The 25877-nt window shown below is 54.1% G+C and overlaps 1 protein-coding gene across 19 annotated transcripts in view; it reads left to right on the top strand.

Annotated features, from left to right (window-relative positions):
* The window catches only part of ADPRHL1 (ADP-ribosylhydrolase like 1), a 55326-nt gene that overhangs the window by 10515 nt on the left and 18934 nt on the right, over positions 1-25877 (top strand). For 9 of the 19 annotated variants that reach the window (XM_055360247.2, XM_063697587.1, XM_063697593.1 and 6 more), the window contains exons 2-7: positions 740-904; positions 9367-9492; positions 14336-14476; positions 18117-18244; positions 19678-19810; positions 21048-21201. In XM_055360247.2, coding sequence (XP_055216222.2) covers positions 740-904; positions 9367-9492; positions 14336-14476; positions 18117-18244; positions 19678-19810; positions 21048-21201 — 847 coding nt within the window. Of the gene's footprint in view, positions 1-739; positions 905-9366; positions 9493-9516; positions 9565-14335; positions 14477-18116; positions 18245-19677; positions 19811-21047; positions 22082-23377; positions 23701-25877 lie in introns of those variants that run through there. The other 10 variants (XM_055360249.2, XM_063697595.1, XM_063697599.1 and 7 more) reach the window with 3 other exon arrangements.

Below are 25877 nucleotides of genomic sequence, written 5' to 3'. Positions count from 1 at the left end.
GGGCTTTGCAGGCAAACACCTTTGTCAGCTCTGGCTTTGGGCAAGACACATAACTTCACTGAGCCTTATCAGGGAATATGGCAAATAAGAACTAGCCCTTGCTGTGGGAGGACGTCTGGGCCTCCCACGTGCTGGGCATAGGGCGGGTGTCCAGCTCCTTCGCCCTCGTGCCCCAGGGTCTTTCAGGGCCTCGAGCCCACCCTTGTTTCTGGAACACTGCTTGTGGGGCTGGGGATGCTGCTTGGTGGCAGCTGTCCCTGCAGCACCTGGGTTTCTGGCAAGAGAAGAAGGAGCTGGAGCTGGGCACATTGGCCTCCACCGTCGGCGTCACAAGCCCCTAGAGTAGGCCGGTTTCAGTTCTGTTTGTGGCCACATAGATAGAACCATTAGAACAGGAGCACGGTGGGGCTGGGGGCGGTGGCTCACGCCTGTCATCCCAGCACTTTGGGAGGCCGAGGCGGGCGGATCACGAGGTCAGGAGATCGAGACCATCCTGGCTAACATGGTGAAACCCCGTCTCTACTAAAAATACAAAAAAATTAGCCGGGCGTGGTGGTGGGCACCTGTAGTCCCAGCTACTCAGGAGGCTGAGGCAGGAGAATGGAGTGAACCCGGGAGGCAGAGTTTGCAGTGTCTGCCCTCCCTTTCTTCCCCAGACTATGGTGCCTGACCCTGCGGGAGGGAGGCCACAGCTCACACCACAGCTGGCTCTGATGTCTGCCCTCCCTTTCTTCCGCAGACTACTGGTGCCTGGATGATCTGTACCGGGAGATGGTGAGGTGCTATGTGGAAATCGTTGAGAAGCTTCCAGAACGCCGGCCAGACCCAGCTACCATTGAAGGCTGTGCTCAGCTAAAGCCCAATAACTACCTTCTCGCCTGGCACACGCCGTTCAATGAAAAAGGTCAGGGAAATCCTCTCCTCTCCCCCTAAAGCCACCCTGCTGGGGACCCTGCGGTCCTAACCATCTGTCCTCCACTAATCCCCAGCATCTCCAGGTGGCTTCAGTGAGGCCGGATCTGCCTAGAGTCCCTTTGTCGGGCGGGGGCCCCTCCTGGTCAGCCCGGCCAGTGCGGGCGTCTGTTTAAGGAACACGGGCAGGGGCCCCTCCCGGTCAGCCCGGCCAGCACGGGCATCTGTTTAAAGAATACGGGTAGGGGCCCCTCCTGGTCAGCCCGGCAAGTGCGGGCATCTGTTTAAGGACTATGGGCAGGGGCCCCTTCTGGTCAGCCTGGCCAGTGCGGGCGTCTGTTTAAGGAATACGGGCAGGGGCCCCTCCTGGTCAGCCCAGCCAGCATGGGCGTCTGTTCAAGGAACACAGGCGGGGCCCCTCCTTTGTCAGCTCTATATATTATAAATATTTTCTCCCATTGTATGCCTTGCCTTTTTGTTTTCTTAATGGTATCTATTGAAAAGCACGCTTTAAATTTTTTTTTTTTTTTGAGATGGAGTCTTGCTCTGCCATCTAGGCTGGAGTGCAGCGGCGCGATCTTGGCTCACTGCAACCTCTGCCTCCTGGGTTCAGGAAATTCTCTGGTCTCAGCCTCCCGAGTAGCTGGGACTACAGATGCCCACCACCATGCCCTGCTAATTTTGTGTTTTAGTAAGGATGGGGTTTCACCATGTTGCTCAGGCTGGTCTCGAACTCCTCACCTCAGGTGATCTACCTGCCTTGGCCTCCCAAAGTGGTGGGATTACAGGCGTGAGCCACCATGCCCAGCGAAGCTTTACATTTTTTTTAATCATTTATTATTATTTTTTTTTTTGTAGACAGGGTCTCACTCCATCACCCAGGCTGGAGTGCAGTGGTGCAGTCATGGCTCACTGCAGCCTTGACCTCCCAGACTCAAGCAATCCTCCCACCTTAGCCTCCTGGGTGGCTGGGATCACAGGTGCATTCCACTACACCCAGTTAATGTTTTGGTTGTTTTTTTTTTTTGTAGAGGAGGGGTTTCACCATGTTGCCCAGGCTGGTCTTGAACTCCTGAGCTCAAGCGATCTGCCCACCTCAGTCTCCAAGTGCTGAGATTACAGGCAGGAGCCACCACACCCAGCCAAGACTTAAATCCTAAAAGCAAAACCCAGAAAGATCAAACTATTTTCAAGTAAATTAACTGTATCCCAAGACAAAGGTCAAGAATAGTTATAGGAATATAAAAATATCCAGGACTCAACAGCATATGAGGCATGCAAAGAATCAGGAGAATCCAGTTCCTGACAAGGAAAATCAATAAGTCCAAACTGACAAGGCCCGACACAGGTGTCAGAATTCTCAGACAAGGACATAAAATGCCAGATACTCCATGTGTTCAAAAAATTAAGTAGAGACATGAAAGGCATTTTTGAAAAGATCCAAATCACATTTCTAGAAATAAAAACTATAATGTCTTGTTTTAGAATACATTGGCTGAGACCAATAGCAGATTAGACATTTCCAAGAAAAGGTTAACAAACTTGCAGGCAAGCAGCAGAAACTATCCACAGTGAGACACACAAAGAGAAAGAATCCAAGGATGAAGGGAGCACCAGCGACCCGCGGGCGGCCTCAGGCAGCCTGACGCATGTGTCTGCGTCCTCAGCACAGAGGAGAACAAAAGCAACATAAATACTTGGAGAAATAATCGTCAAAATTGTTCCAAATTTGATGAAAACTATAAACTCACAGATACAAGAAAATCAATTCCAAGCACAAGAAACATGAAGAAAATGACACCAAGGCACACAGTAGTTAGATTGCTCTAAAGTAATACTCAAGAAAAATCTTGAAGGCCAGAGAAGAAAGACACACATCACACACAGAGAAGCAATGGTAACAATGACAGCAGATGCCTTGTCAGAGCGATGTGAGTGAGAAGATGGTGGAGCCACATCATTAAGCTACTGAAAAAAATACAACACTTCAACCTAGCATTCTTTCTGGGGATAGTGCAGAGCCTTGCTCTGTCACCCAGGCTGGAGCACAGTGGCACAGTCATGGGTGCCACTTACTGCAGCCTCAGCCTCCTGGGCTCAAGCAATCCACCTGCCTCAGCCTCCCACATAGATGGGACAACAGATGCGTGCCAATACGCTTGCCTGTTTTTCTTATTTTTTGTAGAGAGAGGATCTCACTTTGTTGCCCTGACTGGTCTTGAACTCCTGGGCCTCAACAACCCTTCTGCCTTAGCCTCCCAAAATGCTGAGATTACGGTGTGAGCCACCATGCCTGGCCTGTTAGAATTCTACACCCTGAAAAAAATATCTTTCAGAAATGAAGGCAAAATAGCCTTTCTCAGACAAACAAAAGCTGAAAGAATTCATCACCCACAGAGTCATGTAACAAGAAATGCTAATGGAAGTCACTCAGACAGAAGGAAAACCGCACTGGATGCAAACAGAGACCCGCGCCGCAGGACACAGCGTGATAGAGACGCGGACGCCGCGTGGCGGGACACACCGTGACAGAGACACGGACCCGCGCGCGGCGGGACACAACGTGACACAGACACGGACCAGCACGGTGGAATAAAGCGTGATAGAGACACAGACTCACGCACAGGGTGGGGACAGAGTGTGATAGAGACACGGACCCGCGTGGTGGGACACAGCGTGATAGACACGGACCCACGCGGCAGGACACAGCGTGATAGAGACATGGACCCATGCAGTGGAGTAAAGCGTGATAGAGACACAGACCCACACGGCGGGGCAGAGCATGATAGAGACACGGACCCAAGCGGTGGGACACGGCATGATAGAGACGTGGACCCACGCAGCGGGTAGAGTGTTACAGAAATGGTAACTGTATGGGGAAATGTGTAAGATTTTAAAACATGTTATTTAAATATCTTTAAAAGATAATTGACTTAAAAATAATAATGAACGGTATGGTTTATAAAATATAAGTAGAATGTACAACAACAACAGCATGAAGGCTAGCAGGGGAGAGATGGAAGCCGATGGCAGTGAGGCTCCCACACCGTGTATGCCACGGTGTCATCCCACAGCTGTAACGAGCTGCAGACGGACACCATGAACCCAAAAGCCACCGCTGAAATCACAGAAGAGTTAGCAATAGTAAGCCAGCAAAAGAGATAAAATTGAATCCCTTGAGAAACATTCAACCCAAAAAAGGCAGAAAAGGGGGAAGGAGGGACAAATACTAGACAGTACAAGTAGAAAACAAACAAGATAATAATAATGACGTCAAATGCGAATGGTGTGAAGACCTCCAATAACAGTCAGAAGTTGTCACATTAGATAAAGAAGCAGGTCCCAGCCCCCAACTATGTGCTGCTTATAAGAAACAACCTTTTAATTTTGAGATGGAGTCTTGCTCTGTCGCCCAGATTGGAGTGCAGTGGCGCAATTTTGGCTCACTGCAACCTCTACCTCCCGGGTTCAGCTGATTCTCCTGCCTCCACCTCCCAAGTAGCTGGGACTACAGGCACCCACCACCACACCTGGCTAACTTTTGAATTTTTCGTAGTGACAAGGTTTTGCCATGTTGGCCAGGCTGGCCTCAAACTCCTGGCCTCAAGTGATCTGCCCACCTTGGCCTCCCAAAATGCTGGGATTACAGGCATAAGCCACTGTGCCTAGCCAAGGAATACACTAAAAACAAGCAAACAAACAAACAACCAAAAATCTCCTGTTGCACTTCAGTAACACTTTACATATAAAGACGTAAATAGATTAAAGCTTCTAAAAAAGAAAAATAGACCAGGTGCAGTGGCTCACACCTGTGATCCCAGCACTTTGGGAGGCCGAGGCGGGTGGATCATCTGAGGCCAGGAGTTCGAGACCAGCCTGGCCAACATAGTGAAACCCTGTCTCTACTAAAAATACAAAAATTGCTGGGTGTGGTGGTATGCCCCTGTAATCCCAGCTACTTGGGAGGCTGAGGCAGGAGAATTGCTTGAACCCAGGAGGCGGAGGTTGCAGTGAGCTGAGATCGTGCCACTGCACTCCAGCCTAGGCCACAGAGTGAGACTCCATCTCAAAAAAAAAAAAAAAAAAAAGATGGAAAAATATACCACACTAACACTAATCAAAAGAAAGCTGGAGTTACTATATTAGTAACACATACAGTAAAATTTTGGAGCAAAGAATATTCCCAAGAATAAGGAAGGTAATTTCATCCTAGTAAATGGATCAGTTCATCAGGGGGACATAACAAACCTAGATGTCTCTGTACCTAATAACAGATCTTCAGAATATATGAAGCAAAAACTGACAATGCTGCAAAGAGAACTAGAGAAACCCACAGTTATAGGCAGTGATTTCAACATGAAGGTCTCCAACCATTGGCTTTCATTTTCACGTTTTAAAACCAGAAAACTCATAGCAAACTAAGCCAAAAGAAAGCAGAAGAAAGAAAATAGTGAAGATCAGCATGAAAATCAATGATTGAAAACAGAAAAAGAGTAGAGCAAATTAATAAAACCAAAAGCTGGTTCTTTCAGGAGATCAAAACAATTGATAATCCTCTAGCTAGACTGATGTGGAAAAAAGAGAAAGACAAATCGTCAGTATGAACGAGAGGAGTAAAATCACCAGAGTCTACGGAAATTAAGAGGAAAATAAGGGAATATTATTCACAATTTTATGCCAATACATTTAACAAGTTAGATTAAAAGGACAAATGTTTTTGAAAGACATAAACTACCGAAGGTCACTCAAGAGGAGAAAGGTCATCTAAATAGTATTACATCTTATGGAAGAAATTACAAGGCCAGGCACGGTGGCTCACACCTGTAATCCCAGCACTTTAGGAGGCCAAGGCGGGTAGATCACCTGAGGTCAGGTGTTCGAGACCAGCCTGGCCAACATGGCAAAACCCTGTCTCTACTAAAAATACAAAAATTAGCCAGACATGGTGGTGGGCACCTGTAATCCAAGCTACTCAGGAGGCCGAGGCAGGAGAATTGCTTGAACCCAGGAGGTGGATGTTGCAGTGAGCCGAGATCACATCACTGCACTCCAGCCTGGAGACAGAGCAAGACTCCGTCTCAGGAAAAAAAAAAAAAAAAAATTACAAAGAAAACTATAGGCCCAGGCTGGGCACGGTGGCTCACGTCCGTGATCCCAGTACTTTGGGAGGCCAAGGCGGGCAGATCACCTGAGGTCAGGAGTTCGAGACCAGCCTGGCCAAAATGGTGAGACCTCTCCTCTACTAAAAATACAAAAATTAGCTGGGCGTGGTGGTGCACACCTGTAGTCCCAGCTATTCAAGAGGCTGAGGCCCAAGAATCACTTGAACCCGGGAGGCGGAGGTTGCAGTGAGCTGAGATTGTGCCATTGCACTCCAGCCTGGGCAACAGAGTCAGAGTGAGACTCCGTCTCAAAAAAAAAAAAAAAAAGGAAAGAGAATTTCAGTCCCTGATGGCTTCACAGGGTATTTACCAAACATTTGAGGAATAAATAATATAAATTGCACATAACTCTTCCAAAAGATTGAAGAAGAGGAATACTTCCCAAATTCATTTTTCTGCTCTCCAGGAAACTCTATTTAATGAATGAAAAGGCTAGTCAAAGCTGGGAGAAAATATTTGCAAAGCAGATATCTGATAAGGACTTGAGTCCAGAATGCATAAAGAACTCTTCCAACTTAATAAGAAGAAAGCAAGCAACCCCGTACAAAAATGGGCAAGAGGGCCAGGTGTGGTGGCTCACACCTATAATCCCAGCACTTTGGAAGACTGAGCCAGGAGGATCACTTGTACCCAGGAGTTCCAGCCCAGCCTGAGCAACATACTGAGATGCCATCTCTATTATAAAAAAGAAATTTTTTTTTTGAGATGGAGTCTCGCTCTGTCACCCAGTGGCACAATCTCGGCTCACTGCAACCTCTACCTCCTGAGTTCAAGCGATTCTCCTGCCTCAGCCTCCAGAGTAGCTGGGACTACAGGTGCGTGCCACCATGCCACTTAATTTTTGTATTTTTAGTAGAGACAGGGGTTTCACTATGTTGGCCAGGCTGGTCTCGAACTCCTGACCTCAGGTTATCTGCCTGCCTTGGCCTCCCAAAGTGCTGGGATTACAGACATGAGCCACCATGCCCAACTATAAAATTTTTTTTAAAAGAATAAAACATGGGCAAAACTTCTCCAAAGAAGATATATGGGTGGCCAATAAGCACAAAATCATGCTTGCCATCTTCCATTGTTAGAAAAATGCAAATAAAACCACAATGAGATACCACTACATAACTAACAGAATGGCTAAAATTTTAAAAAATGTAGCAAGTGCTGTCAGGGCTGTGGAAGATCTACTGGAGGGACATCAAATGGTTCTACCACTCTCACTCTGGAAACCCATTTGGCAGTTTCTTTAAAAGTTAAACATTCTGCCAGGCGTGGTGGCTCATGTCTGTAATCCCAGCACTTTGGGAGGCCAAGGCAGGCTGATCACCTGAGGTCAGGAGTTCAAGACCAGCCTGGCCAACAAGGTGAAACCTCATCTCTGCTAAAAATACAAAAACTAGCCAGGCATGGTGGTGTGTGCCTGTAATCCCAGCTACTCAGGAGGCTGAGGCAGGAGAACTGCTTGAACCTGGCAGGCGGAGGTGCACTGAGCTAAGATTAGGCTGCCGCACTCCAGCCTGGGCCACAGAGCAAGACTCCATCTCAAACAAACAAAAAAGTTAAACATTCATCACCACGTGATCTGGAGGCTCTGCCCCAGCATTCACCCAAGAGAAGAGAGCCTCTGTCCACACCAGGATCTGGTGCCTCATGCTCAGAGCCCCAGACTGGACACAGCCCAAACTGCAGGTCTGCAGATAGAGCAGCCATGGCAGATCAATGCAAGAGGGAGCTATTCAGCCATAAAAAGGAATCACTATTGATCCCCAACAACGTGGGCGCTTCTCAGAGCAGTTACAAGGAGTGACAGAAGCCAGGCAGAAAGCACGGCACGTTCTCCGTGATTCCGTTTACACAGGGCCTGGAACACGCCGAGTAACACGCACGGTCACAGCAGTCGGGCTTGGGAGAGGCAGGAGGACGGATTGCAGAGGGCACCAGCGGCTTCAGGGTCAACAGAGGCATTCACTCTGCACCTGGGTGCTGGGTCCCGGGGTACACCTGTGTTCACCCTGCGCCTGGGTGCTGGGTCCCGGGGTACACCTGTGTTCACCCTGCACCTGGGTGCTGGGTCCCGGGGTACACCTGTGTTCACCCTGCGCCTGGGTGCTGGGTCACGGGGTACACCTGTGTTCACCCTGCGCCTGGGTGCTGGGTCACAGGGTACACCTGTGTTCACTCTACACCTGGGTGCTGGGTCACGGGGTACACCTGTGTTCACCCTGCACCTGGGTGCCGGGTCCCGGGGTACACCTATGTTCACTCTACGTGTGGATGCTGGGTCATGGGGTACACCTATGTTCACTCTACACCTGGGTGCCGGGTCCTGGGGTACACCTGTGTTCACCCTGCGCCTGGGTGCCGGGTCCCGGGATACACCTATGTTCACTCTACGTGTGGATGCTGGGTCATGGGGTACACCTATGTTCACTCTACACCTGGGTGCCGGGTCCCGGGGTACACCTGTGTTCACCCTGCGCCTGGGTGCTGGGTCCCGGGGTACACCTGTGTTCACCCTGAGCCTGGGTGCCGGGTCCCGGGGTACACCTGTGTTCACCCTGCGCCTGGGTGCTGGGTCCCGGGGTACACCTGTGTTCACCCTGCGCCTGGGTGCTGGGTCCCGGGGTACACCTATGTTCACTCTACGTGTGGATGCTGGGTCATGGGGTACACCTATGTTCACTCTACACCTGGGTGCTGGGTCCCGGGGTACACCTGTGTTCACCCTGCGCCTGGGTGCTGGGTCCCGGGGTACACCTGTGTTCACCCTGCGCCTGGGTGCTGGGTCACAGGGTACACCTGTGTTCACTCTACACCTGGGTGCTGGGTCACGGGGTACACCTGTGTTCACTCTGTGCCTGGGTGCTGGGTCATGGGGTACACCTATGTTCACCCTGCGCCTGGGTGCTGGGTCACAGGGTACACCAGTATAAAAATCTTAGGGTCGTGCATGTTTCATTGTGCCTAGTTTGTTGTATGTAGTTATAACTCAATGTAGCTGTTTTTACAGGGAAAACATCTTGTTGAAAGCATGCTGCAAATGACGAGCATATCTCCAGGCCATCAAATGTTCTGTTTTTAGTGACTAACACCTGACACTTGGATGCAACCGAATTTGCCCCATCTCCCTTCTGCTGCGGGCACTTGAGTGGCCTGCCCATGGCTCGCTCATTTAAACCACACTCTGATAACATGTTATTACATAAATTTGTATACTTTTAAAATTATTCATGAAAGCTAGATTGTCAGGGGTGGAATTATTGGAGCAGAAGTCTAAACCAGCTCTTCCTTCTCCACACAGGCTCAGGATTTGGAGCGGCCACCAAGGCCATGTGCATCGGCCTGCGGTACTGGAAGCCTGAGCGGCTGGAGACCCTCATCGAGGTCAGCGTGGAGTGCGGCCGGATGACCCACAACCATCCCACAGGTAAGTGTGGGGCGGGGGGTGGGAGGGAGGTCAGCGTGGAGTGCGGCCGGATGACCCACAACCATCCCACAGGTTAAGTGTGGGGTGGGGCGCAGGGGCCTGGAGCTGCCGCCATCTGCACGTCTGCTTAAAAGAGACAGAAGCTGACCCTGCACCTGCCAGCTGCCTGCTGTGAGGGCGCCCTGCCCGGGACACTGGGCTGGAAATCTCGTGGGTTCACATCGATTTTTTGATTTGTTGGGGGAGTTGGCTTATTTTTTAATCTGCTTTGCTTAAGGCCTGTTTTCAGCCCAAAAGCAGGATTAGCGATACGCACGGTGATGTTGAAGAAACTGTGCAAGGGAAGAATTCAGTGGTTTTGGTATCATTTGTGTCAGAACAAAAGACAAAGAAACGCACCAGTGCTTAGGTGCAGGTGGGATCAGGGGGACCCTGGGGACAAGGGTTTGTACAATATTTCCTGCATTTTCCTGCTGTGCCCTGGGTTGGCCCCACCACCTGCCGGCCAAGGGAGCCAAAGGGACCACGGGAACCACGGGAGCGGCTCCACCCCCTGGGCCACAGGTTTCTCACCTGTAACGGGGCGACTGCCACATGTGAATCACACCCCCAAATCGGGCCGTGTGAGGGTGAAACGGGTTGGATCATGTCGCCCCCTTAACACGGCACTTCCGTCCTTGTGGTCTGTGCCAGCTGGCCAGATGCTCACTGGGATTTGTCCCCGTCCGCAGCCTGTCCTGTGGAGGGCAGGCATCTGAGAGGCCAGGCTGGGGTGGCTGCGGTAGCGCCTGACTCTAGGCCTGACTTTGAAAGGTAATGAGGAGGCGGCTCGGTTGGCTTCCATTTAAAAAATGCAAAAAGGACTCAAAACTCCTGACCTGCAGTTGGCCCTTAGTCCTGGCACCGCCCAGTCCCACGCACATCCAACAGCCACGCTAGCCTCGTTCAAGATTACCTTTTGGTATCTGCTGTGACTGGCATCCCAACGAGGAGGGCAGAGCCGCCCACCCCTCCGTGAGAACAGCGGTGAGCAACCGGCCTTCGATCAACACGCAGCTCTGCCAGCCTGGCCGTCCCACCCCCACCGAGTCTGCAGCAAAGCAGGCGCATGCCTTTACTACCCTGGGGACAGATGGCCTAAGCAGTGGACTCACAGGCAATTTGGCTAACTCGTTAAAATGTAAGAGGGAAGGCACGTGACCCAACTGGTGGGCCAGAGTCCGATGCTAAGAAGGGAGCAGTGCTGGACTCCTGCTAGCTGAGTGCTGCAACTGGACGCAAATTAAAAATTAAAACCTTCAGACCCAAAAATGTTGGGCATTTGCCAGGTGCAGGTGCAGCGGCTCACACCTGTGATCCCAGCACTTTGGGAGGCAGAGGCAGGAGGATCGCTTGAGCCCAGGAGTACGAGGCAACACGGGGAGACTCCATCTCTACAAAAAAAGTAAAAATTAGCCAGGCATGACGGCACGCACCTGTGTTTCCAGCTACTGATGTAGGAGGATCGCCTGAGCCCAGAATGTTGGGGCTGCAGTGAGCTGTGTTTGCGCCATTGCACTCCAGCCTGGGTGACAGGGCGAGGCCCTATCTCAAAAACAAAAAAAAAGTTGGACATTTGAAAACAATGTAATGAGCACAAGAATCTGTGTTAATAATTTAAATTTCTAAAACATTTGCTAATATATTTCCTACTCATATTTTAAAAATTATTTCACGGCCAGGCGCGGTGGCTCACGCCTGTAATCCCAGCACTTTGGGAGGCCAAGGCAGGCGGATCACCTGAGGTCCGGAGTTCAAGACCAGCCTGGCCACCATGGTGAAGCCTCGTCTCTACTAAAAAATACAAAAATTAGCTGGGCATGGTGGTGCATGCCTGTAATCCTAGCTACTCAGGAGACTGAGGCAGGAGAATCACTTGAACCCGGGAGGCGGAGGTTGCAGTGAGCCGAGATCACACCACTGCACTCCAGCCTGGGCGACAGAGTCAGACTCCATCTCAAAAAAAAAAAATTATTTCACATGTTTAATAGATGAATAATTTATATATTCTATGATAATGACCAAAAATGTTTTAAGGGTTTGATTTTATGAAATTGACACTTCAAAGTGCTTTTTAACTCTACTCCCTTTCCATTTTCAAACCACCTCTGGCAGCAAGAGCCACAGTTTGTGTTACAGCCTGCGTCGCGTGCTCCCATGAGCCCAGAGCTGCAGCCACCCTGCGCGGGGGCAGAGCCGTAGGCGGGGTCAGGACCGGCCCAGAGCCCTGGGCTTGAGAACCATTCATAGACTCTTGCTGCTGCTGCTGCAGCCCTCCCGCCAGGCCAAGGGAGGCCCTGATGAGTGCCTTCAAGAGTGGCCCAACAGCCGCTGGAAAGTGTCTCTACATCCTGTCTCTGCAGCCTGTCTCCGCATGGCGTGTCATGGGCAACCATGCTCCATGTAGCGGCCGTGTTGAGTGGCCGTTCACCGTGGGCCCAGCCTGGGCTTAGGGTCATCTTTTGCCCACGACAGCCCCGGCAGGGCAGTGTCACAGCCCCGGTGTACAGAGAAGTGGGATGTCAGAATGCACGCAGCACCCACTCCAGAGCCTGCCTCTGGCCAATGGCGCCGTGACAGCAGGCTCACCCCTTTCCTAGGTGGGTGTGGGCCTCAGACACACCCACAGGGTCCGCAGCAGAACCGACCCTTCTGAAGCTAACATGGCTCCAAAACAGCAACACAACCTCTCAGCCCCACATGCCCCATCCACAAGAGGGGTGATCACCATGCCCTTCACAGGCTCTCGTGAGGACTGAGTGGCAGATGACACCCTGGGAGCAGTGCCCAGTGGGGCAAGGGCTTGGCAACGGGGGTCACTGCTCCCCTGCATGGCCACTCGCACTGTTACTACTGCCACCGCCACAGCTGCTCCCATCGGCAGCACCACACCATCCCTACTGCTGCTGTCGCTAGCAACACTGTCACCGCCACCACTAGTGCCACTGCCACCCCCGCCACTGGTGCCACTGCCACCCCCACCACTGGTGCCACTGCCACCGCCACCACTGGTGCCACTGCCACCCCCACTAGTGCCACTGCCACCCCACCACTAGTGCTACTGCCACCCCGCCACTAGTGCCACTGCCACCCCCACCACTAGTGCCACTGCCACCCCGCCACTAGTGCCACCCCTGCCTTTTATCACTGCTCTGCTTTTGTCACCAGTACAGCCATCACCACTATGGCTGCTGCTACTGGTCCTGTCACCACTGATATCACCAGTTCCTCCACATGATGCCGTCACTAGTACGACAACCACTGCTGCAGTCACTGGCACCACACCGTTCCCACTGCGACCGTCACAAGTACCACCACCATTGTTGCTGCTGCTACTGGTACTGTCACCACGGCTGTCACTGGTCCTCCTGTGTGACTGCATCTCTGGTGCTAAATCACGAGTACCACGGCCGTCACTAGTCCTCCCACACGACTGCATCTCTGAAACTACATCACGAGTACCGTGGCCATCACTTCGCCTCCTGCCACTACTGACCCGCAGCAGCTGCAGTCCCCACGATGGCTAGCAGTGAGAGGAGACAGCTCATGTCTTTGGAAGAGGCGGCCTCTCCAGGGCTGTCTCCACCCGGACGGTGACCACGGGATTTCCAGGACTGTCCTGCCAGCCCTGGGCATTGTTAGCCTCATTATGGCCAGGATCATCGTAATTCAGATCAGTCTCTTCCGAGCTCCTCTCTGATGGCTTGCACACTAGCGGAATGAGGCCAGTGCAACGGTGGATGGGAGCCTAGTGGGGCCAGACGTGGCCATGTTCCCTGAGAGCTGCGCACCCTGTGCCACCTGCTCCGTGAGGTGCAGGGCTGGCTGTGTGGACTGCGGGGTGAGCTCAGTACCCCAGAAGCCGCTGGCTCCGTCTTTCCCCACTGCCCTGGAAGATGGACCAGGACAGGCCTCCCGGACTTCTTCCTTAACCGTGTTTTATTAAATACATATATACTCACATGCATTTCTTTTTCAGTAAACAGTTGTAAAATTTGACATACCAAAGAAAATAAGGGAGACGGTGCCTATAAGATGAGCTCTGAGCTTGTCTGTGCTGATGAGCTTGCCGGCTGCTAATGCACGCCCAGAAGTTAGGCAAGAAAAGCCCCAAGCACCAGCAGGGCGAGTGAGTCGGCCCCGCACAGGAAACGCCTGAGTGTGCACAACGGACCCAGAGCTCTGCGGAGTCGCTCTCAAGTCAGGAGAGCCCCCACCTCAGCCTTCTTCCTGCACAGGCTCGTTAACTGATAATCCCCGGCCACGGATGCTAACGGTCTACGTGACGCGCTGTTCCCAATAGACAAAGGCGGAGGCAGCTCATGCATCCACACACAGATGACGGGCAATCAAAATGCGTTCGTCCACGCACGGAATGCGATTCAGCCGCGGAGAGGAAGGGAAGCTGTGGCGAGCCACGCGGGTGAACCTGAGGATGCGTCCTGAGTGGAACACGCCCGCCACAAAGGGACAAATCGCGTGCGGTCCCACGAGGAGCAGGCACCCAGCGCAGTCACATCCGGAGACAGAAAAGTCAACTGGGGGCGGCCAGGGCCTGGGGAGGGCGGTGGGGTGAGTGGAGTGGGGACAGAGCTACAGTTTGGGAAGATGGGGAGTTCCAGGGAGGATGGAGAATGTCCACAGTGTGAACGTGGTTAATGCCGCCGAACTGTGCACCTGAACATGGGAAAGACGGAAAACGAGCAAACCCTTCCTCGGGGGTCCCACGCAGCGTGGCGGGCGGCCGCAGGCCCTCCCAAGCGGCCCAGGTGATGGTGCCCCCTCTCTCTTCCCTGCCCTCCAGGCTTCCTGGGCTCCCTGTGCACGGCCCTGTTCGTGTCGTTCGCCGCACAAGGAAAGCCGCTGGTCCAGTGGGGGAGAGACATGCTGCGGGCGGTGCCGCTGGCAGAGGAGTACTGCAGGAAGACCATCCGGCACACGGCAGGTGAGCCGCTCCCCCGGCCCCAGTCCGCACTCAGAGCAGATCTGGACAGATCCAGCCCCTCCATGGGCCCCCAAATACTTCAAGGCGCTTTTGCTCTTAGATGGAACTGGGAGGGCCCTGTCCGGGCCATGTGAGCAGAGCTGGCCTCGCCAGGCAGGCCCCATGCTGCTCCTGACCGGTCTGCCTCTGCCCTGACCTGGGAGGCTTTGCCTCCCCACCCGGAGCCTCAGAGAGACCTGAGTCTGCCGGGGACATTTGCCTCCAGCGGGTCCACCCGTCCCCGTCCACCCCAGCCCGCGGCACCAAGCGACTGGCAGCCATTGGGATGTGAGTGGGACCCGTGGTGCCCCCTGGAAAAACTCTGCTTCTGCCGGTTTGGGCGAGCTCAGGGCTGGGCCCTTCCCTCAGGAGCCCCATGAGGCTGGCCGGAGGCAGGGACAGCAGGTATGGGACTAGGAAATCCGTGACGGTTCCGGAAGATTCTTCCACCCCACGGGAGGTGCCGTCTAAGAGGGGAGGGGGCGGCAGGGGGAGCACAGGCAGCTTCATGCAGCCTTTGGCGTCCTTGCATGGTTGAGGAAATTGGAAATAATGTATCCAGTGTGTGTGTCCTGGAGAAGGAGAGGGAGGATTTGAATGTAGGATCAGGTTTGCTTATTTTTCAAAACAGCCTCAGGCTGAAGTCTTCTTGATTTTTTTTTTTTTTTTTTTTTTTTTTTTGAGATGTAATCTGGCTGGTCACCCAGGCTGGAGTGCAATGATGCAGTCTCAGCTCACTGCAACCTTTGCCTCCCAGGTTCAAGCAATTCTCCTGCCTCAGCCTCCCAAGCAGCTGGGATTACAGGCGCCCGTCACCACGCCTAGCTAGTTTTTTGTATTTTTAGTAGAGACGGGGTTTCACCAGGTCGCCCTGACTTCAAGTGATCCGCCCGCCTTGGCCTCCCAAGTGCTGGGATTACAGGCGTCAGCCACCTCGCCTGGTCTGAAGTCTTCTAGAAACAGAAAAACCAGTGAATCCCTTTATTTCCCCTGCAAGGCACAGGCACGTGTTCTGAAATGCCTTATGGGGGTCCGGTGCACAGCTTTCCACGGGGGTGCAGGCATGGATACCTGCCTGGACGTGGCTCAGGGGCTGCTCAGCCACCAGGCCTGTGCTGATGGGAGCAAGAAAGTCAGCGTCCACACACAGTCAGTACCTCCTTGAGTCACTGCTCTGTGCTCCCCATGACCAGGCCGTCCTCAGGAAGCGTGACTGCTGAGCACACCTGGCAGGCCACAGCACACTTTGTTTCCAGTGGTTTCATCTCTCTTACCGTTTGGTGTGGGAGCGGTGGGAGATGGCTAAGCCGGTGGTGCCGGGTTCTTTCCAGCTGAGGTTGTTGTCTGCAGCCAGGGGCTAAGTCATCTCCCTAACCCCAGGAGAGTCGCCCTGACCCACCTTAGAAACAGGTGAGCAGTCAGGCATGGGGCCACGCCATTACTGAATTCACAGTATATTAACGAATGTTCTCCCAGAACTTTGGTATTCAAAACGGTTTTCCTCAAAGCATTTTCTGAGAACAGTTGGAATTATCTAACCAGCAAAACTTCCTCCCCTTTGTGTTCATGGAATGTTTCCGACTGTTCTTCAGAAAGCTTTATTCTTTCTCTTAGGGATTTGAAATGCACAGATACCAGTTTAAAGCTCTGAGAAACAATCCTCCAAATAAATCTGTTATTTCAAATTTGTTTAACCCAGAGTTTCATGAATTCCCTTGACACAGAAACCTTTTTAACAGAGCATCTAAAATCATCCAGAGATCGTTAAGTCCCGTAGGACACCCTCCGGAAACACTGCTCTGGGCTTCTGACCGGCCCACCTGACATGGCCCTCTGCAGTGAGGACAGTTCACAAATTAGCTCACTGCTTTTGTATTTAGACGTCTGTTTCCGAATTGGCCAACCCCGGCTGACTCGGGTGAGAGGCAGTGCTTTCACTCTGCGCCCAGGTCCATGTTGACGCTCCACCCGGAGTTTCAGGCCCTGTGGGTTCATGGGATGCACCTGTGGCCGCTGCCCTCTTACTTTTGCGTCTTTCACTTCCAATTTCATGTTGCTGAACAAGACCCTAAGGGGGCTGGACTTTTCCTTGTGTGAAACCAAGTTGGCCCAGAGTTTCGGAGGGCCTGAGTCGCGGGTGCCTGCGAGCCTCGTCCAGGTCTTGGTCCAGGGCTCTCCTGGCCTCCCTGTGGCCTGGAGCTCTGTGGCAGGAGCGTAGCCTCCCCGCTGCAGCTCTCCAGCTCTGCTCTCCAGCACCCTGAGCTCTCCAGCCACGGCCAGGCAGACAGGATCTGTGCCCTGTCACCTCATGTGATTGGCACACGTGTCCCTTGGGCCTGACAGCCACCAGCAGCCTGCACGGCTCCCACCCTCTGTGGCTCCCGCGGTGCCAGGGAGCAGGAGGTGGGGTGTGGCGGGCAGGGGTGCTCACCGTAAGGCAGGCAGGAGGGCAGTGGGCCCAGGTCTGGGCAGCTGCACGCCTCCTGGCTCCACGGCGGGGAAGGCGATTCCCTGTGGTCTGTAGGGTGTGTAGCTGCAGGTTCAGACTCCCTTCTGAGTCAGCGTCCTCTTGGCCAGATGACCTCCAAGAAGTCCCTAGAGCATTCAGGGGCTTGGATTTCAGTTAGGAGTAATGAAACATGCCACGCCCTGCTCTGCAGGCACAGGGCTAATGCAACAATGTAACGAGAATGCTTTTGCCCCATCTCCATCTTGCTTGCTGTCCTTTCAGAGCAGCTAAAGGCTGGGCATGGTGGCTCACGCCTGTAATCCCAGCACTTTGGGAAGCCGAGGTGGGAGGATCACTTGAGGTCAGGAATTCGAGACCAGCCCGGCCAATATGGTGAAACCCCATCTCTACTAAAAATACAAAAATTAGCCGGGCGTGGTGGTGGGTGCCTGTAGTCGCAGCTACTCAGGAGGCTGAGGCAGGAGGATCGCTTGAACCGAGGAAGCGGAGGTTGCAGTGAGCCAAGATGGTGCCACTGCACTCCAGCCTGGGCAACAGAGAGAGACTCCGTCTCAAAAAAAAAAAAAAGAAAGAAAGAAAAAAGAGGCCGGGCGCGGTGGCTCACGCCTGTAATCCCAGCACTTTGGGAAGCCGAGGCAGGTGGATCGCTTGAGGTCAGGAATTCGAGACCAGCCCGGCCAATATGGTGAAACCCCATCTCTACTGAAAATACAAAAATTAGCCGGGCGTGGTGGTGGGTGCCTGTAGTCGCAGCTACTCAGGAGGCTGAAGCAGGAGAATCGCTTGAACCCGGGAGGCAGAGGTTGCAGTGAGCCGAGATCACGCCACTGCACTCCAGCCTGGGGGACGAGAGGGAGACTTTGTCTCAAGAAAAAAAGAAAGAAAGAAAGAAAAAAAGCAGCTACAAATGTCAGCATGTTGGTAATTCTGGACAGTCGCTCAGTTGTTTACTCCAGGACAGGTGCTCGGCTTCTCCACATGCCTGCAGCTGGGTAGAGGGGACATTGCCACTTCCCCGCCACACACACGCCCCCACCCTCCCCACCCCCAACTCCCTGCACCCGCCCCAGGGCCCTCCGCCCCACTCCATGGATGCCATTGTGTTCAGCTCCCCTTGTTCTTTATGTTTAGAATACCAGGAGCACTGGTTTTACTTTGAAGCTAAATGGCAATTTTATTTGGAGGAGAGGAAAATCAGTAAAGACTCAGAAAATAAAGCCATCTTCCCCGACAATTATGACGCAGAAGAGAGGGAAAAGGTAAGCCTTGTCCTGGCACTGGGGCAATGTCTGGCACACCAGTGGTGCTCAATAAGTGCATAGCAAGTGGATGGATGGGTGGGTGGGTAGGTGAATGGATGGATGGATAGATGGATGGATAGATGGATTTTGGATGACGTGTGGGTGGAAGGGTGTGTGAATGGATGGGTAGGTAAATGGGTGGGTGAATGGATGAATAGATGGGTGGATGGATGAGTGGACAGGTGAATGGATGGGTGCGTGGGTGGGTGGGTGGGTATATGGATGGGTGGTTGGGTAGGTGGATGGAAGGGAAGGTAGGTAGAAGGGTGGGTGAATGGATGTGTAGGTAAATGTGTGGGTAAATGGATGAATGGATGGGTGGATGGATGAGTGGATGGGTGGGTGGATAGGCGAATGGATGAGTGGATGGGTGAATGGGTGAGATGGCTGGGTGGGTGGGTGAATGGGTGGGTGGGTGGGTGGATGGATGAGTGGATGGGTGAATGGGTGGGTGGGTATATGGATGGGTGGGTGGCTGGTGGAAGGGTGGGTGAATTAATGGGTAGGTAAATGGATGGGTGGATGGATGAATGGGTGGATGGATGAGTGGATGGGTGAATGGGTGAGATGGCTGGGTGGGTGGGTGAATGGGTGGGTGGATGGGTGGATGGATGAATGGGTGGGTGGATGGATGAGTGGATGGGTGAATGGGTGAGATGGCTGGGTGGGTGGGTGAATGGGTGGGTGGATGGGTGGATGGATGAATGGGTGGGTGGATGGGTGGATGGATGAATGGGTGGGTGGATGGATGAGTGGATGGGTGAATGGGTGAGATGGCTGGGTGGGTGGGTGAATGGGTGGGTGAATGGGTGGGTGGATGGGTGGATGGATGAATGGGTGGGTGGATGGATGAGTGGATGGGTGAATTGATGGGTGGGTGGGTATATGGATGGGTGGGTGGGTGGGTGGTGGAAGGGTGGGTGAATGGATGGGTAGGTAAATGGGTGGGTGAATGGATGGGTGGATGGATGAGTGGATGGTGAATGGATGGGTGGGTGGCTAACCCCATCTCTACTAAAAATACAAAAAATTAGCCAGGTGTGCTGGCGTGTGCCTGTAATCCCAACTACTCGGGAGGCTGAGGCAGGAGAATCGCTTGAACCCGGGAGGTGGAGGTTGCAGTGAGCTGAGATTGTATCATTGCACTCCAGCCTGGGGGACAGAGCCAGATTCATCTCAAAAAGAAAAGGGTGGATGGATGAAATGGCAGTTCACTAGGAGGGGCCCAGAAAGCGTGGATGGAGGGAATGGCAGTTCACTAGGAGGGGCCCAGAAAGCGTGGATGGATGAAATGGCAGTTCACTAGGAGGGGCCCAGAAAGCTTGTGCTGTAATGTACCCAGAAGTGGCTCCACTTGGGCACACGCCTCTGACCCACGGCTCTCTTGTCAGACCTACAGGAAGTGGAGCTCGGAAGGTCGAGGGGGAAGACGAGGCCACGACGCCCCCATGATAGCCTATGACGCCCTCCTTGCAGCAGGAAACAGCTGGACTGAGCTGTGTCACCGGGCCATGTTTCATGGAGGTGAGATGTTCCTTAATGGCCGTGGCTTCCTGGAGGGTAGCGCCCTTCTGAAGCACCCCCTCGGAGTGTCCTAGGACTGCAGGCATTCAGGGGCCACCTCCTGAGCCCCAGCATGTGCGTCCGTCTCTTCCTTTCTGGAACCCACTTTGGGAGGGCACAGGCTCCAGGGTACACCTGCTGACCTAAGCGTGCTCATGTGAGGACATTACAGGATACAGGTGCGGCTGCAGGTGCCTGCTGTGAGCTCCAGCAGACCAAGAGTCTCTCACCTGGTCCACGAGCCTGGAGGGCAGTGCAGCCTTAGAATAGGTGGGGTGTGGGGGTGTGGGGGCTCCTGCCCTTGCCACTGCTGCCTCAGGCTGGCCACCTTCACAGGGTTCCATTCCAAGGTCACCGTCATCTTGTCCTTTGCTCTGCAGCCTCTGTGCAAAGTCACAGACTGTGGCCTGGAGTTAGGTCCTGGGCTCGCATCCTGCTCCATCCGTGCTGGCTCTGTGCCGCCCTGGCCGTCTCTGGCCATGGAGGGAGAGGAGGAAGCCCAGCAGAGTGGCTGTGGCAGCTCCAGGCAGCTCCTACCCGTAAGGTCAACCCTGTGCCTTGTGGGAGCAGCTGTTATGGTTCTGTGAGACTGGCTGAAATTGCCTCCCTTCAGTGAGGCTTGGAGCTGAGCTTGACCACAGACATGAGCTGGGAAAACACAAATGTGGCCCCATTTGGTCAGGAAGCCTCTGCACAGAGCCGGCTCAGCCCCTGGAGGGGTTTCCTCCGTGACCCCAGCTCAAGGGTGGGACCATGCGGCCTCGGGCTCCCCTCCCTCTGCCTTCCTTCTACACCGTCCTGGCGCCTCACTGACTCTTAGTGCTGAAACACCGCTTCACACAGATGCCTGCCCCAGGGAGGGAGAAGGGAAGCGCCTGTCCCTCTCCTGTTTGTTTTTGGGTTTGTTGTTTTTTTTTTTTTGAGACAGGATCTCACTCTGTCACTCGGGCTGGAGTGCAGAGAGGCAATCTCGGCTCGCTGCCACCTCTGCCTCCCGGGTTCAAGAGATTCTCCCATCTCAGCCGCCTGTGTAGCTGGGATGACAGGCGTGAGCCACCGCGCTGGCCTGCCTGTCCCTTTTATCAGCTGCCCCCAGCAGAATTGGGGTTTGGCCCACCTTAGGGGCGGCCAGCCCCAGGGGTCTTGCAGAGGCCCTGGTCAGGTGGAGCCCACTGCAACTGCTGCCTTTGCGTTTCAGGGGAGAGCGCAGCCACGGGCACCATTGCAGGCTGCCTGTTCGGGTTGCTGTACGGCCTGGACCTCGTTCCCAAAGGCTTGTACCAGGACCTGGAGGACAAGGAGAAGCTGGAGGACCTGGGCGCGGCTCTCTACCGCCTGTCCACAGAGGAGAAGTAAAGCCATTTCTGCCACTTTCCCCCTAGAGAGCCGATTCCACCCCGGGGCCCATAGGGTCCTCTCGCAGCCCCTGGGTGAGGGTGTCTCTGTGAGGCTCCACTGCGGTCTGTGCCTGACTGGCCACATCTAACTCTCTGTTTCCAATTTCAGAATCCTAACTGTTGCATAAAATACATTGTTTGTCCTGCGAGAATATTTTCCGTCCTCCACCATCAACATTGACACTGCGTAGATTTGCCGCACTTGGACCTCCATGCGTGGCACTCACCCGCAGTCTCCTGGACAGGCGGTGTATTTTATTCTGTCGCAGAGCTAATGCTGTTTACTCACTCACTTCAACAACACTAACTGCGGCGGTGGCCTCCAGCAGGCCCCCCGCTGCAGACCCTCTGTCCTGCCTCTGCCTCCAGGCGTGCGTTTCCCTGTGAGGGCCAATGCACCGCCTCCCCCCACCCCCCACCCTCCCATGTCCACAGTGGGTCGTGTGTTCCTGGACAGAGAAACAGTCCACACTGGGGCCTGCGGGACACATATAGCAGCATTGCTCTTAACCCCGCCCACCTTTTTAATCACACTAGATTTTAAGATCAATCCCTTTTTGAAACAACTCACGGAGAAAACCTGAACATAAATGGCCTCCTGCCAGCTCCAGCGTCTCTCTGTGGTCTGCCTTAGTGGGCCAGGTCCAAATGCAGAGAAGGCCTTTCCCTTCCGCGCCTGCCCCACCGGGCTCGCTGACGAGGAAGTGCTGTCCCTGCGATGAGGTTCTCTCTCAGAGAGTCTTGGAAAAGAGATCACTTGCTCTTGTTTAAAATAAATTTGGACGTGATTTTTCCACGCAGCATCTGGTGTGAATAAAACAGCAGTTGACCGATGTTTACCGCTGTGCTTGGCCGCTTGGCTAGGGCCTCTCTTTTTGTTGTGATTTCATTAAAGGGCTCGCCTCTGGGCAGAGTTGGAATCCCAGAGGAAGCCCCAGCCTCAGGGAGAGGAGGCGGCGGGGCAGAAAGCCTGGTTGGTTGGAATCTCTGTGGGCATCCAAAATACAAGCCCTACCCCCACGGGCGTCTTCTTCTATGGGATGGTTTGAAAGGGGAAAGTGGTGATGTCTTTATGCTCCCACTTAGGATTCCTGTGTGAGTGGACTGGCAAGAGAGGCTGGTGGACTTCACAGGTGGGGGCCACGGACTCCCAGCTCCCAGGCGCGTTGGGTCCAGGCTTCCCGGACCAGCCCTGCCAACCACTTCCAGGCGCCTCACTCCCCGGCCGCCTCCCCTTGATGGAAACGACCCCTGCATTCATTCAGTGCAAGGAGCAGGCGTGTCCCAGGGGTGGAGGTGTCCCGGGGGTAGGCATGTCCCGGGGATGGGCGTGTCCCAGGGATTGGGGTGTCCCCAGGGGTAGAGGTGTTCTGGGGGTGGGCAAGTCCCGGGGATGGGCGTGTCCCGGGGGGTAGAGGTGTCCTGGGGATGGGCGTGTCCCAGGGATGGGCGTGTCCCAGGGGTAGAGGTGTCCCGGGAGTGGGCGTGTCCCGGGGGGTAGAGGTGTCCCGGGGATGGGCGTGTCCCAGGGGTAGAGGTGTCCCGGGAGTGGGCGTGTCCCGGGGGTGGGCGTGTCCCAGGGATGGGCGTGTCCCAGGGATGGGCGTGTCCCAGGGGTAGAGGTGTCCCGGGAGTGGGCGTGTCCCAGGGGTAGAGGTGTCCCGGGAGTGGGCGTGTCCCGGGGGTGGGCGTGTCCCGGGGGTAGGGGTGTCCCGGGGGTAGAGGTGTCCCGGGGTGGGCGTGTCCCGGGGGTGGGCGTGTCCCGGGGGTGGGCGTGTCCCGGGGGTAGGGGTGTCCCGGGGGTGGGCGTGTCCCGGGGGTAGAGGTGTCCCAGGGGTAGGCGTGTCCCGGGGGGTGGGTCTGTCCTGGGGATGGGCGTGTCCCGGGGGTGGGTCTGTCCTGGGGATAGGCATGTCCTGGGGGTAGGGATGTCCCGGGGTAGGCATGTTGGCGGGGGGTAGGGGTGTCCCAGGGGTAGGCATGTCCCAGGGGTTGGTGGTCCTGGGGGTGGGCGTGTCCCAGGGCGTGTCCGGGGGGGTAGGGTTGTCCCAGGGGTGGGCGTGTCCCGGGGGTAGTGGTGTCCCGGGGTGGGCGGGTCCCGGGGGTGGGCGGGTCCTGGGGCTAGGGGTGTCCCAGGGGTAGGGGTGTCCCAGGGGTAGGGACACGCTTTGCTTTTTCCGTAGAGATGCCCCGTTCGTTTTGTGGGAAGTGTAGTCCATGCTGATGGAGGAATCCGTGGCCTTCTATGCTGCAGCAATGTGGCTCCGTGCTGAGCTTCCGAATAACTGGACTAACCGTGCTGCTACTGGTGCTTTAAGTCAGAAGAACTAGAGAGACAGGCACACGGGGGCGAAGGGCCTCACGTCACACACGTCCATGGAGTGTGGTCCCAGCACCCGTGGGTGTGGGGAAATTAACTGAGAATTACCTTTCAGGAAAAGAAACCCAATTAAGGTAAGTCGGAACTGTTGCTAGCATAAGTAACACGGTCGTAGTACCCGTTTTGCCCGCTTACCGGGAAGTGGCCTTCCCTCTCCACCCTGCTGTATGGAAGAGAAGGCCAGCTCGCATGAGCAGGGCGCGGCTGGATTCAAACAGGGTGGACTCGGTCTCCATCCGCAAATCAAACCCCTCCGTGAGAATCAGAAAATGAGTCTATTTACGAACCGATTATAGATTAAAACACACAAACACAAAATCCACAAGCATCGTAAACAAAAGCTGGCAGTGCCTTGCTTCACTTTCCTGTTACAGAGACACCCAAAAGTTGAAAAGAAAAAGCCATAGAAAGCACTGAGGGGACACTGAGCCAACTCTGCTGTTTAAAACAGCACCGGCAGGTTTCATTTTTGCTATAAAAATGACGTGTGCACAGCTTCGCGAATCCAAATGCTGTTAAAGGCGGCGTGTGGGGAAAGCTGCTTCCAACCACCCAGATAACACGGCCACGGTCTCCTCCCAGGAGCCTCCTCACACACACCCCCCGGGCTGTGCGCCTGTGTGAGACACACCTGCATGTGAGATAACAAGGCCACGCTCTCCTCCCAGGAGCCTCCTCCACACACACCCCCCGGGCTGTGCGCCTGTGTGAGACACACCTGCATGTGAGATAACAAGGCCACGCTCTCCTCCCAGGAGCCTCCTCACACACACCCCCCGGGCTGTGCGCCTGTGTGAGACACACCTGCATGTGAGATAACAAGGCCACGCTCTCCTCCCAGGAGCCTCCTCCACACACACCCCCCGGGCTGTGCGCCTGTGTGAGACACACCTGCATGTGAGATAACAAGGCCACGCTCTCCTCCCAGGAGCCTTCTCCACACACACCCCCTGGGCTGTGTGCCTGTGTGAGACACACCTGCATGTGAGATAACAAGGCCACGCTCTCCTCCCAGGAGGCTCCTCCACACACACACCCTGGCTGTGCAACTGTATGTGAGACACACCTGCATGTGTGTGCTATGCCACACACACTATTTCTTTCCCCAAACAGGAAGCATGGTATATGTCATGGTTTGCTTTTGGCTGTTTTCATTAAACTAGGTTTTAAAATATTATTCTGTATCACCATACATAGACCAATCTCCGCATTTTTAACTGCTGCCTAGTATTCCATTGTACTCCTGTGCCATAATTCAAATACCCCATGGATGTGGCTCTCAGTGGTTTCCATCGCGTGAGTGGCATTTGCAAACACCTGCTCTTATGGCGACTTCCAGTGTTGCTCCCCAGCTCTTCTGAAAAGGACTTAGTCTCTCCCTACAGCGCAGCGATGCTGTATTTCATTCTAGGATTCATTTTTGTATTTAATTTTTCTGAAATTGTGGTGCATCTTATATTTTATGGTGTCCATAGTTTAAGTGATGGAGTTTTTATTTTTCTTTCTCCAAGACATTCTTATGAAATAAGGTGTGGCCAGATGCAGTGGCTCAGGCTTGTAATCCCAGCACTTTGGGAGGCTGAGGCGGGAGGATCGCTTGAGCTTAGGAGTTTGAGACCAGCCTGGGCAACATGGCAAAACCCCATCTCTACAAAAAAAAAAAAAAAAAATTAGCTGGGTATGGTGTTGACGCCTGTAGTCCCAGCTCCTTGGGAGACTGAGGTGGGAGGATTGCCAGAGCCTGAGAGGTTGAGGTTGCCGTGAGGTGAGATCACATCACTGTACTCCAGACTGGGTAACACAGTAAGACCCTGAAAAAAAAAAAGAAGGAAAGAAAAAAGAAAGGGAGGGAGGGAAGAAGGAAGGAAGGAGGGAGTGAAGGAAGGAAAAGAAGGAAGGGAAGGGGAGGGAAAGGGGAAGAAAGGAAGGAAGGGAGGAAGGAAGGGAGGGAGGGAGGGAAGGAAAAGAGGGCACATTTTACAACCTCTTAGGCCCAGCAAGGTGTAGCTCCCCAGGGGTTCTTCTCTGGGAGCATCAGCGTTGCACATCCCTGTGGATCCACATCTCTTGCAAGACATCAGGCACCAGGAAGGGGCAGGCAGGAGGATGAGTGCCTCTCACTCCCAGGAAGGGGCAGGCGGGAGGATGAGTGCCTCTCACTCCCAGGAAGGGGCAGGCGGGAGGATGAGTGCCTCTCACTCCTGGATGGCAGACAAGGGTGCTTCAGAGGAAGGTGGGGTCCAGCATATGC

The sequence above is a fragment of the Gorilla gorilla genome, chromosome 14 (assembly GCF_029281585.2).
Source record: "Gorilla gorilla gorilla isolate KB3781 chromosome 14, NHGRI_mGorGor1-v2.1_pri, whole genome shotgun sequence".
In the NCBI taxonomy this organism is placed as follows: domain Eukaryota; kingdom Metazoa; phylum Chordata; class Mammalia; order Primates; family Hominidae; genus Gorilla; species Gorilla gorilla.
The sequence above is the reverse complement of the archived record's forward strand: the minus strand, read 5'-3'. Positions and strand labels throughout refer to the sequence as shown.